We start from the raw sequence: 12468 nt of genomic DNA, 5'->3' as shown, positions 1-12468 counted from the left end.
GAAAATATGTTACTAACATTGTTTATATAGTTACACCACTATATAAACAATGGTACTAATAATAATTTAATATTTTATAAAATACAAAATCAAACGAGATGTTTAGAACTCCCGCTTAAACCTATAGCAATTCTTGTTTTATCATTTTAATTATAAAGAGTTTTATAGCTCCACTCCCTCCCACCATCAAACATATAATACAACCCAACTGTATTAATCTATGAGACAACCATAGAAAAGGATATACTATACCTATATAATCCTTTTTCTATCATACAACTGCCATTTTTTCATATCAAGATATCAAGACATTTGTGTACCGGGTACTTCACCGAAACTGGAGACGGAAAGTTTCCATCATACTTATTTCTACATTTAATGTTCCTGCATTTTAATCTGTTTTTTGTTGTAATACATTTCCTTAAAGTGTAAGAACATACCTAAATTAATTAATATTCTCTTTGATAATAATATATTTCTGAAGGCAACAAAAATATGAGTGACAAAAATTTTGTGAAGTGTCCATATTGTAACAAAAAGGTGCCAGATGCTACTAGCGGTAAGAGATTTTGAAATTACTGATATTTGTTTTATATTTAATCTTTCAAAATGTAATATTTAATATATGCAGCATTTTATTATTAAAATGTATAAGATAATAGAAGGGAGCTATTTTTGCAGTGTTAGACTAGAGCCCGCCTCATACACACAATCATAATGTGCAACTCTTTGTTTATTATACATTTCCGCACTAACTATTTCTTTATGCAACCCTATGACCAAGGGCCAACCTGATGCAAAGGTTGTTAAGATACAATAATACTAAATTAAGTTGTAACTTCCCAAAATAAAAATGCCAACAAAGTTTGAAAAAGGTTTTATCTTATTTTTTAGCAACATCAGACAGCGATTTTGGAAAAGTGGTACGTTGCCATTACATTCCCCCTTCGTTACGACATGAAGCAACAAAAGGACCAGATGGTTCTAGTAAGGCAAGAAGATGTGACAATTACTCAGTTATTCGCATAGATAATCTCCATGTCTCTACAACTGAAATAGATTTAGAAGATCTTGTAAAACCATTTGGACTAATTCAGAAACTTTACTTAGCAAAGAATAAACAAACTGGACTTTGCAAAGGTTTTGCTGATGTCCATTTCAAGTTCAGAAATGATGCTGCTAAAGCTATATCTATGCTTAATGGATATGGTTATGATCATCTTATTCTAAATGTTGATTGGTCCATGTCATTGTCTTGTTCGAAAAAATAAAGCAGTAAATTATTCTGTTCATTTTTTTAGTAGAATATAATATTTATGTTAAAATGTTTCTGTAAAATAAATGGTCATACGAAATATATTTGGTATTTTTAATTTACAATAAAACGTTTTTAGTAAAGTTTTATTTAGTAAAGTTTTTTTTACCTGTGTTACTAAAATGCTTAGCCAAATGCATTGACAGGTTCTACGTTATAAATTAGCAATTATTGACGTTCACAAACAGGTTTGTAGCATCATTGTTTTTGTTACCTATAGAGTTTAATAAAGAAAATGTGACTATGCGGTTTTATACAAATTTTGTAGTATTTTTTATTTCTTATTTGCCCTATTATTTTTATAACAATATATTTTTTCTACATGTGGCTGAGATGTAAATCTTTGTAGATGAAAGGCAAAATACACAAAAATCATGGTTAAAAATATTTAGTTGTATAATGAAATGATAAAAAATAATTCTTAAATCATTTTGCCTATAAATGGAAAAAAATATTCTTTACATGTTGAAGGTGTGTGTAATATAGAAATCACAACGGCAATTTTATATTTAAAATCTTAAAGTTAAGAAACAGTGCAATTAAATTTTAGAATTCCCGCGGAAAATTAGTGATTTTTGTCCGTCCAATCATGATAATTTATTAGGTATTTTGTGTTTCCACTGGTTTTATTCGACTGATGGTCAACACTGCTGATTAGACGTTTTGGGTACTTTACTTACAGAAAACAGAACATGATAATGTGACTAGTACTGACTACTTCCATTTAATTATTTCTGCTAAGTGCTCTGTTTATTAAACCACATTTAGTGTAAGTGCCTACATTAATATATTTTTGAAGACCATAAATGGGAATATTAAAAATAATACGTTTTATAGTTTTATTAAAACAATGCTATACTGATGATGTGACATAATTAAGAGAAATAAACAGATATGCAATAATCTACTTTACTAAAATGACAAGGTAGTAGCATATAAACTACATTGCCTTATTTGAATTGCAGTGTAGGTAATGAAATCTATAAATTTACAAGAAATTGAAAGTTACATTATTATTTTATTGCTGTAGATACTACCCCAAAATATTTTTATAATTACATACGCGGTAAGGTAAATTTCATAATTTTTCTGCATTGCCGTAAAATAATCTTTTTGTGTTTATATATATAATTTTAAGCATAAGATTGGATTGTACGAAATTGTGAAATACCTTTCTACTTATATTCTTGTAAAAGGGGTTTAGTTCCTCGCGCCGTTATTTTTGGCGATGTTGGTGGCCTAAATACCTAAATAATTTAGAACCGAGGAGGATTATATCCCTCTTTGTCCTGCCTCATCACTGTAGGCCTGGACGCAACCTGGTGAAGTTGGTTCCTCCTTCACTTTAATGCAGTGGATGGACTACTTGATACAGTGTAGTAATCAGATTATCATCGTAGAAATTATTTCAGGAAATGGCGAGTGGGGATAGTAATGTGGTAAGAATAGTAAATCTTGATGACACATTTACGGAAGAAATACTAAAAAATTGTATTTTAATCAATTGCCGGCCTGAAGGAGATGTGAAGAAAATTTATTTAAAAAGAGATGATAAAACTAAAACCTCTTATGGTTATGTAGTTTTTGAGAACAGCTATGATGCTTTGAAAATGACACAAACTTTAAATGGGCATATTTATATTTCAAACAAATTAGAAATTGAACTAATCGGCCCAAATTTAAAATATCGCATATATGGAAAAGATAACAAAGTCCTTCGCTTATTAGGAACTACAGGTACAGGTATAGTACTTTTTTATTTTTGTTCACAATACAATAGGTATATTCTAGTAATGACCTATATTCTAGTACTAAAGACACATACCCGTCAAAATCTGGATGGTTTACTCGCAAGAAGACAATCTGCTTTAAATAGAAAACGTAAGATCTATGTTTATTATATTAAATTAATAGGTATTTATGACAAAATTATCCCATTATATCTGTCGGATAAAACCATGTCTGTCACTTGTACATATACAGGGTGTTTCGAAATTCGCGGACACGGAGAATGGGAGGTTAATTTAGAGCAAAAACTGAATAGAAAACCTTATTAAACTTTTTCGATCAGACAACTGCTTTTCCAGTTATCGTGTTGTCAAAAAAATTGTAAGCAAATGAAAAGCAAACTTTAATATTAATTAATTAATGATGTTTAAAATGTCCACCACCTACTGCTAACCATCCTTCTGCACGTGTTTGTACTTGTTGAACTGCAGAAGAGCATTCTCAGAGGTGTTACATTCAATAATAAATAAATAGGAGTTTGTTCGAAAAAACGCTCGGACACATCAATTAGTATTTTTTGTTGTGCATTTTTTTCAACAAAAACTTTATACAGGGTGTGTCATGTAACAGTGGCGACTTTCTTATTTTAAATGCAACACCCTGTATATTATTCAATTTTTTGATTCTTCAGAAAAATTTAGACATTTCGATGTACAATGTCCTATACCTATCTTCAACTTTTCGGAAATATTAAGTGTTTTCAGATTTATTGCAAAAATTAACATTAAAAAAAGAAAATTATTTGATTACAGAAATACGCTACAACACACAAAAACTAATATAAGTAAAACTGTTTATTTATAGATAATGTAAAAAAGCAAAAAAAAAACATTAATGTCAGTGTAGGAGATGTTCAAAATGCTAGCCGCGAATGTCTTGGCAACACCCTAATTTTAAATAGAAATTTCTTCTAATGTTATTCAACATCTCAGGCCTGACCTATCTAATCGCAAGCGTTATTCTTCTTCTTAAGTCAGTGAAGTTGAAGGGTTTAGTTTTGTATACAATACTTTTGACATCCCTATAAGAAGAAGTCTAATGGTGTCAGGTCAGGGGATCGTGCTCTCCATTCCATCGATTCTCTCGGAAATATTCGGTTGAAGTACTGCCAGACATTGATTTGGTAATGGGGCGGTGCTCCATCTTGCGAAAACCATGTCATATTCGTTGGAACTTGCGGGTTTGCTGGATCAGGATATAGGTTTGTCAAAATTGGCGTAACATTATTTTGGAGCAGTGCTAAATAATTATCGCTATTCAAATTGCCATCAATGAAAAAGGGACCTATGATATGATCTCTAACAATTCCTGCCCAAACATTAACCTTTTCAAGGTATTGTGTATGTTCTTCTGTAATCCAGTGAGGATTTTCATTAGACCAATAGCTGCAATTTTGACGATTATTATGACCGTGAAGTGTAAAGGTGCACTCATCAGAAAACAAAACATTGTTCGAATTGGATCACATTGTTATCTAACATTGCCATCACTTGTTCACAAAAATACGTTTTCCTATCAAAATCGTTTTCCATGAGCTCCTGAGTTGGTTTCATTTTATAGGAATGCATTTTATTTTCTTTTAATATTCAAATAATCCATGAATGGATCAAACATTGGGGCTGCTGTTCGACTAGAAGTATGTGAGTTTTCCTCGAACTCAAGCAAAATATCCAATTTGGTATCATCACTTATTGCAATTGGCAGCTGCTTTTTCTTGTCTGCCTTCCGTCCAACCTCGGGGAACCGCTTTTCTATTTTACTAATTGTCCCTTGGAATATAGGCGACAAATTTGGAAATCTTTCATGAAATAAGTGAACAATTTCCATTTGTGTCCGTGTGTTATCTCCATAACCATCAATAAAATTGGCAATGCCAGTTATGAATAATTTTGATGTTTTTATAACTTTTTTTTAGTTGAAAATGTTGAAAAAGAGCATTGAAATTGTTTTTGCTAGCCTGCAAGGACAAAACACTGTTTTTATATTTTTGTTTGTTGTAACAAATTTTTGGAAATTTATTTATAGAACAAAATTTACTTTAAACTTAATGATAATACGTTAACTATTTTCTGAAGTTGCACAGAAGGGAAAATGTTTTTAACTTCAACTCTTTATCTACTATTTGCTTTGGAAATCTTTCCATTTTCAATTTTTTATAATAATTAAATAATACACGGGGTGTTTTGGAGAGATACCATAAATTTAGGGGTTTATAGAACATAATTAAAAACAAATAATTTTTTAGCAATATTTTTTCCAAACTAACGAAATGTGTTGAAATTTAATAAAGGTACATAATCCATAATCGCAATGTAAAAAAATATATTCACTTTGAAAAATTCCCAGTGGCATAGAAATTATATTAAAAATAGAGCTTTTCATTCTCATTCATTCTTCATACTGAATATAAAACAAATGGCTTTCATAGTTTAAGAAAAACCAAAAAAAAATGTATTTTCAAGAGCTTATATCTCTAAAATGAAGCTTTTGGAAGAAAAAGTGTATACTTCTAAATGACATTATTTTGACGAGATCTATCGATGGTTAAAGTCCTAATCATAAAAAGTGATTCACCCTGTATATGTGGTGTCGGGAAATTATTAAGGGGTCATACTTTAAGGGTGGTCTTGGATGAAAATAAATCGATTTTTATCAAGTTACCTTTGTACAATCTTTACTTAAAAAATTTTGATTTGTTAAAATGTGATATAACAATTCTTTTAATGCTATAACTTTTTTTGGAACCAAAATTGTGAGGGTAACTTGATATGACCTAATCATTTTCTGAACACCAATGTATATTAAGGGAGTTGGTTGACTTTGGAATAGTTAATTGTATATTTCCCAAAATTAGTACGTTTTGATTTATCCTAATGTCACTTTTACGAAAACACCCTGTACCTATGTGTACCTATGGTGATATTATAATCTATGCTATATAGTTTATTTAAAGTCCACAATATAACTCCATGTATTATTATTGGAACATTTTCCTGTAGTATATATTTTTTAATCTCCTGATGAAGATTTTGTAGGTCCAAGTTCAGCGTCCAACATTGAGAGAGCAAGGAACAAACGGGGTAAGAGAATTTAAGTATATATGCGTACCTGCCAATAAAACTAATGCTGACTTTTGATCATATTACATTTAGTCTATATTACAAATCTCAGTATAATTATTGTTTTGCAAATCAGTTTTAAATGATAATAATTTTAATTGTGGAATTTGATGATTTGTAAGTTACCACTCCATATAATGTTATATTAATGATGGATGCAAAAATAATAAAGTGCAAAAATAATTTTTTTATAAATACATTTATTTAATACTGTTTCTTTTTTAGTGCCTTCTTGTGATGAAGCACATAGAATTCCTAATAGTGGTTCTAAATATATTCCCCCACATATGCGGAATAGAAATAAAACTATAATGCTGCTGTTAATTTTATCCCGGTCCAACCCATTCAAAATGATGAATTGATGGATTTTGATTTATTTGATTAGATATTTTGTGTGAGATTTTATCATTACCTATATTTTATTTTGCATTTCATATATGGATGCTGGTGAAAATTAAAGTGGTCATATTTTGATAATGAAGTATATTCCATACAATTTTTTAGGGGATGATTTCTATGCTAATAAAGACAACTATCATGATGAAAAAATTTGAAACAGAATTTGCAAGAGCTTGAAAAGGGTGCAATATTTGTTCATAATCAATTGATCAACTACTGTTTTTTTACTTTTCACAAAATTTAATTTTCTTTGTATTTTCACTTTTCATAGTGTTGTACCTACATCATAAAAGTTTTCTTTGCGAGCTCAAAATAATTCCCTAAAAAATGGTATGGATCTCATATTTTATTACAAAAATATGAGAACTTTAATTTTTACCACTTGCCACTGTAATTATAAACTTTTTAAGAACTGCTTATTTTTAAAATTGAAGATAAAAAATTAAAAGAGGTGATTAAAAAATATAAATATTTTTATTCATGTGGGATTAAGACTGAAAGTGGATTCTGTGAGACTAATTTTAAGAGGCAAGAGTTTACTTTTTCAGTTGTAGAATTGAAAAAAATCCGTTCCTATCAAATTACGTTATAGTTACAATTGATTTATTAATAGTAATAAAATCTTGAACTGGTTTCATTCAAATTTGTTTTGCTGTTTTCATTTCTCAACAAGTGGCAAAAGTTTGAGGTTTCCATAGGGGCTTTCCAATTAACTGATCAACTCTCTCTGGAGTTACCTACTATCTATAATCTATTATCTATAACTTTCATAAGTCATATTATTTTTCAATCTTCAATCAGTTTTTAAATAACCGGGTCAGCCATCATCTGCTGTAGTATTTGTGCTATTTTGCTTATGTGATCTAGCTCATTATGTGGATATAAGTTATCGGCTGTTTGTTTTATTTGGATAATGATCGCATTTGTAGGTTTGTGGCAATAATGTATATATTTTCAAAGATGTATACCTATCCTTGAAAAGAAGTTATAAGGAGATTGATGGAAAACATGTAGAGATAATCTCATTCAAAATCACATTATGTAGTTTTTGCTATATCAATTTTCATTATTAAGAAAGTGATTTTTGAAATTAACCTCCAGATTCTTGAGGACGAACAAATTAATCGTAATGTGTTATAAATAGTGCCATTTTTTAGTCATTGATGATGTGCAAATGGCAGCATATGGCAACAGTTTTTCATCTGAAACAAATGAATCTATACCGTACACAGGGCCAGATCTAGGTGGAAGCTTGTAGCCCTAGACCTCACAAGTTGCTGATTGAGTGACCTTTTTTTTTTAGCATCAAACAAAAATCTGTTTAGGTTTGAAATTCAATATCGTCTTTTTTTTTAGAAAGAGGGCCTGCGTTGAGCTTGTAGCCCCAGGCCTCACCATAGGTTAATCCGGCCCTGACCGTACAGTAATCAAACCGATGCTGAATAAAATTTTGGACCATTTACATTGACCATAAATTTTATGTAGGTAGATAATTTTATACAGCAGCATAACATTTGTTTTTTTTAGGTTTTTAAATTTTAGGAACATTACAAAAAGTCAAAATAAGTGTAGAAGATAAAAACAGATAGATATTTTAAACGACTTTTAAAGTGCATGATATAAAAGTGATGTGTTTTATATTTGCCTGCTTTTTTCAGTGATTTTTTTTATTACTATGCAAAACTATTTTCATAAAAATAACCCCTTAATTTTGGCCCTTTGGCAAGGTTTTTGTTTCATTAATAAGTGGTAAAATAAGCAAAAAATGAAAAAAACGAACCATGCCACAAATGCCTTGGGACGATAATTTAAATCCACATTCTAAAGGAAAAAAACGACTAAAATGCCTTTTTTGGATGACGACGTTCAGTATACCTTCTTATCGCACATAAGCTGAGGAAGAAGAAATCCAGCTCTTCGCATATAGATTTTCATATGAACAGTTCCCAGTAAAGCATAGCGAGCGCGCTAAAAATTAAAAATCAACTATTCATTTNAATAAATTGCTCTAGTCACTCTAATTGTAATAAACGAATTGGGTTGGAGTGAAAAGAGTTAGCGGAGTTGGATAGCCAAACGCGCCTTTTGTATATTAACCTGTGGTAGTCTACTAATTTTCTCCATCAGAATTAAATAGAGAAGAAGAAGGGGATTTGCTAAAAAAATTATACTTCTCTCCTGTCATTTTATTTTCCGTATTTTGTACATATGTGATTATTGGAAGAACGTGCTCCTTAACACATATTTTAATAGATTAATCAGAAAATATTTTAAAAAATGCCGGCGGCAGAAGAAGTGAAATCCAGTTGGGCAGATGAGGTTGAGTTGGAAGGAGGTTCGCTGCCACCTTCTACAAAAGTATATGAAAATGGGTATAAGATTGTTACAGATTATAAGTACAATGAAGATGATAAAAAAATAAAGATCGTGCGTACGTACAAAATAGAAAAACGTATTGTTTCTAAATCTATCGCTCTAAGAAAAACTTGGAAAAAGTTTGGAGAGTCCGCTAATGATAAACCTGGCCCTGATCCGGCTACAACGATAGTAGGAGAAGATGTTTACATGCAATATATAACCAGCAAAGAGGAAGATAATAAACAAGAAGATGATGGACTTGACAAACTGAAAGGTGCTTTGTGATACAGTTTTTTATTTTATCCACTTATACGATTCTCTTTTAAGCTCTGGGTGACAAAAACGTTGTGAAGTGTCGGTCATGTAATGGAGATCATTGGACCTCCATGTGCCCATGGAAAGATACTTTGTTGGCAGGAGGGAAAGTTCCAGATGATAAAAAAGCGCCAGCTCCTAGCGGTGGTAAGAGATTTTGAAATAATTTAGTTATTTATTTTGTATATAATCTTTCAAAATGTTAAAATCTAAAATTGCATTGGTAAATTCACCTGTTTTATAAATATTTCTATATTGCAGAATTTTGGCAAATCAAAATACCAAAATTTTGCAGACAAATGTCCTTTTTACGTCCATGTTCTTTTTAATTAGCCACAATGGAACCTCTTTCACATGCATTAATGAATCAATATTTAGTAATTTTATCTTTATATGTTAACAAAAAATTAAACATTAATGATTATATAAATAGATTGGTTTCCTCACAAATTGACTTATAATCCAGAAAAACAGTAAGAGATAAAAGATCACTGACACATCAAGTATGAAAAAAATTAAGATGGCCCTACTATCAACTACCAAAAAATGAATAACAACTAAGTATCAAAAATTACCTCATTGAAAATTGAATGAGGAATCATTTTTTAGCAACTTCAAGCGGCGATTCAGGAAAGGCGGGAGGTTCCAAATATATTCCTCCTAGCATGCGAGATGGAGCGACAAAAAGAACAGATGGTCCTAGCATGGCCAGAAGAGACGACAGTTACTCAGCTATTCGCATTGCTAATCTCAGTGACTCTACAACTGAAACTGATTTAGAAGATCTGGTAAAACCATTTGGACCAATTCAGAAACTTTACTTAGCAAAGGATAAACAAACTGGACTTTGCAAAGGTTTTGCTTACATCCATTTCAAATTTAGAAATGACGCGGCTAAAGCTATATCTATGCTTAATGGATATGGTTATGATCATCTTATTCTAAATGTCGATTGGTCCAAGCCACTGTCTAGTTCGAATCAGTAAAACAGCAAGTTATTCTGTTCTCCATACTCCATATTTTCTTTTACTGGAATATAATATCTATGTTAAGATTTTTCTGTAAAATAAATGGTCACTGGAAATATGTTTGGTATTTTTAATTTACAATAAACATTTTTAACTTGTTTAGTAAACCTCATTTGAACCCTTGGAAATTTATAGTTTATAATTAAAATACATGGCCAAAGATTTTAAATTGTAAATTAACAAACATTAAATATTTCTGTAGATTAGTTTTTGAAACACTGTTACATAAAAAAAATGTTAAATATGGCTGTCTTCAAATTTTTTGGTTCCATAAACATGGATTAGTTGGTGGTCGAGTGGTTCGAGGTGTCAGTACTTGAATCGATAAATATCGTGGGTTCAATTCCTGCAGCTGTAAGATCATAGATCAGTTATATATTCGTAGAGGGCAATTAGGCACCATCTCTGCGGGTATGGTAGGGTGGAAGAACATTGGATCAGTGTGAGATTTTGATTCTGGTTGATGTTTGATCATCCCCCTAATTAATGAAGTTTTCTAGGTTTCCTTCATTTCTGCACTGAACGGTAATTGGGGCCCACCAAAGTAAGTCATTTCTTGGCACACATGCCGCCTACTGAATGCTGCCTAATATGCTGCCTCTCTCTTCCATACAAGTCTCCAACTTCTGGGCTAACCCTTACGATTTCAGTGAGGGGTAGATATGTTATTAAACACAGATGTTGATCAATTACTCAAGAACCATCGAAGATATCGATAGTTTCAACTGTCAAAAAAAAGTTATATTATCAAGAATGTTTTACATATTTACGTAGATCAAGTCCATTTAGAACTATCGTGTCTGTTTCATACACAGTTTATGTGTCCAAAAATCATAATAATATTAGGCATTTAGTAGCAGCGGATCATAGATGAAAGTCAATTATTTTGTTTAATTTCTCAAAAATTAGAAATACATAATTATGGAAAGGTTTATTTGAATACCTTTCAATGAAATAAATATGTATTGGTAATATTGGTATCATGATAAGTTTTATTTTGATCAGTTAACATATGGGTAGCAGCTATTACAGAATTAGATTGTACCAATGTTAATATCTTCAATGTTTTTGAGTAATTAATTAAAAACTAAGTTTTACATACATTTTCTGAAGGATGACAGTCCCTTTGAAGTATAATAATAATAAGTTTATTTATGAAAATATATGATATGTAGGTATATGATAAACCTGGAACAAAATATAACATAAAACCGCCAACATGTATAAAACGTTAATGAAACAAAACATTCAAAAAATTATATAAGGATATACCCATATGAGTAATTTAGTCATATGGATATACCTATGTACATATAACAGAACTTAACGCAAATAAATTAGTAAGACACTAAAGTGGCTTCTGGCGCTTGTGCGTGACTATACAGTGAACAATACAGTCTACATACACTTATCAATAGTTAACATATAACACTTTTTATAGAGACTTCACCCCAACTAAAAATACCGTAATCCAACTGAGATTGTACTAAGGCATAATAATTTTTAGGTGATACGTATCCAAAATGTCTCAAATATTTTTTAACAATATTTACGATTTATAGTTCCACTTTGCATATTTATCTATAAATATACCAAGATATTTTACCGACTCTTATTGGTTAATATAATTAGTGGACCCATATGATAAACCTGCCACATAGGTTGTAAATGGATGAAATTGTTTTTTTTCTACATTTAAGGCAAGTTTATTTTGCTCAAACCAAATTTTTATATTACTGAAATCTTTCTCCGCTTTTTTTTTGGGTTCGACCAAGATTCTGATTTATACGACAAAGCAGTATCATCGGCAAAACTCAGAATGGAACCATATATGTTAAGGGTAAGTAAACCATTTAATCGTATAGCATAGAAAAATTAATATCCAAGACCGTCCCTGTGGAACTCCATTGGTAATCGCTTCTAGATTACTCACTATGTATAGTTATTATACTCTGTAGTAGCGATGAAGGTAACGAATAATCCCATTCACGAATGTTCGCATATTTCTTGACAATTTGCAAATATGAATATCGGAAAAAATCATAATTTTTTTTTAATGTAAAAATATTAAATAAGACAAAAAATATTAATTTCTTAAGGTGCGTATATAGACTTGCGAGCTGAGCGGCTTTTGAGCCGCTAGATG

The 12468-nt window shown here is 30.7% G+C and overlaps 3 protein-coding genes across 4 annotated transcripts; all 3 read left to right on the top strand.

Annotated features, from left to right (window-relative positions):
• Positions 1 to 320: 320 nt before the first annotated feature.
• Positions 321 to 1359, top strand: LOC111692660 (eukaryotic translation initiation factor 3 subunit G-B-like). Its single transcript, XM_023456739.1, has 2 exons — positions 321 to 559; positions 895 to 1359. Exons 1-2 carry the CDS (start codon positions 496 to 498, stop codon positions 1269 to 1271), a joined length of 441 nt encoding a protein of 146 aa, XP_023312507.1. The 5' UTR covers positions 321 to 495; the 3' UTR covers positions 1272 to 1359.
• Positions 1360 to 1963: 604 nt separating this feature from the next.
• LOC111691289 lies at positions 1964 to 7231 on the top strand. Of its 2 annotated transcripts, none has more exons than XM_023456738.1 (5): positions 1964 to 2084; positions 2728 to 3058; positions 3125 to 3196; positions 6139 to 6183; positions 6448 to 7231. In XM_023456738.1, the coding sequence occupies exons 2-5, from the start codon at positions 2731 to 2733 to the stop codon at positions 6582 to 6584; spliced, it is 582 nt and encodes a 193-aa protein (XP_023312506.1). In that variant the 5' UTR covers positions 1964 to 2084; positions 2728 to 2730; the 3' UTR covers positions 6585 to 7231. The 2 variants fall into 2 exon arrangements, with proteins under 2 accessions (XP_023312506.1, XP_023312505.1); XM_023456737.1 differs by having other exon boundaries at positions 6130 to 6183; positions 6448 to 7228.
• Positions 7232 to 8762: 1531 nt separating this feature from the next.
• On the top strand, positions 8763 to 10382 carry LOC108916503 (eukaryotic translation initiation factor 3 subunit G-like). Its single transcript, XM_018722779.2, has 3 exons — positions 8763 to 9253; positions 9307 to 9441; positions 9904 to 10382. Exons 1-3 carry the CDS (start codon positions 8899 to 8901, stop codon positions 10278 to 10280), a joined length of 867 nt encoding a protein of 288 aa, XP_018578295.1. The 5' UTR covers positions 8763 to 8898; the 3' UTR covers positions 10281 to 10382.
• The last annotated feature ends 2086 nt before the right edge of the window (positions 10383 to 12468 follow it).

This window comes from Anoplophora glabripennis, unplaced genomic scaffold, assembly GCF_000390285.2.
Source record: "Anoplophora glabripennis isolate ALB-LARVAE unplaced genomic scaffold, Agla_2.0 scaffold2476, whole genome shotgun sequence".
Classification (NCBI taxonomy): domain Eukaryota; kingdom Metazoa; phylum Arthropoda; class Insecta; order Coleoptera; family Cerambycidae; genus Anoplophora; species Anoplophora glabripennis.
Note: the sequence above shows the minus strand (reverse complement) of the source record. Positions and strands in the feature narration are given on the sequence as shown.

Bases quoted from the DNA above. Each gene is read 5' to 3' on its own strand.
- LOC108916503 (XM_018722779.2), top strand. From the start codon at position 8,899: ATGCCGGCGGCAGAAGAAGTGAAATCCAGTTGGGCAGATGAGGTTGAG. The intron at 9,254-9,306 runs GTGCTTTGTGAT...TTCTCTTTTAAG, and splicing joins TGGACTTGACAAACTGAAAG to CTCTGGGTGACAAAAACGTT. The intron at 9,442-9,903 runs GTAAGAGATTTT...ATCATTTTTTAG, and splicing joins AGCGCCAGCTCCTAGCGGTG to CAACTTCAAGCGGCGATTCA.
- LOC111692660 (XM_023456739.1), top strand. From the start codon at position 496: ATGAGTGACAAAAATTTTGTGAAGTGTCCATATTGTAACAAAAAGGTG. The intron at 560-894 runs GTAAGAGATTTT...CTTATTTTTTAG, and splicing joins GGTGCCAGATGCTACTAGCG to CAACATCAGACAGCGATTTT.
- LOC111691289 (XM_023456737.1), top strand. From the start codon at position 2,731: ATGGCGAGTGGGGATAGTAATGTGGTAAGAATAGTAAATCTTGATGAC. The intron at 3,059-3,124 runs GTATAGTACTTT...CCTATATTCTAG, and splicing joins ATTAGGAACTACAGGTACAG to TACTAAAGACACATACCCGT. The intron at 6,184-6,447 runs GTAAGAGAATTT...TTTCTTTTTTAG, and splicing joins GAGAGCAAGGAACAAACGGG to TGCCTTCTTGTGATGAAGCA.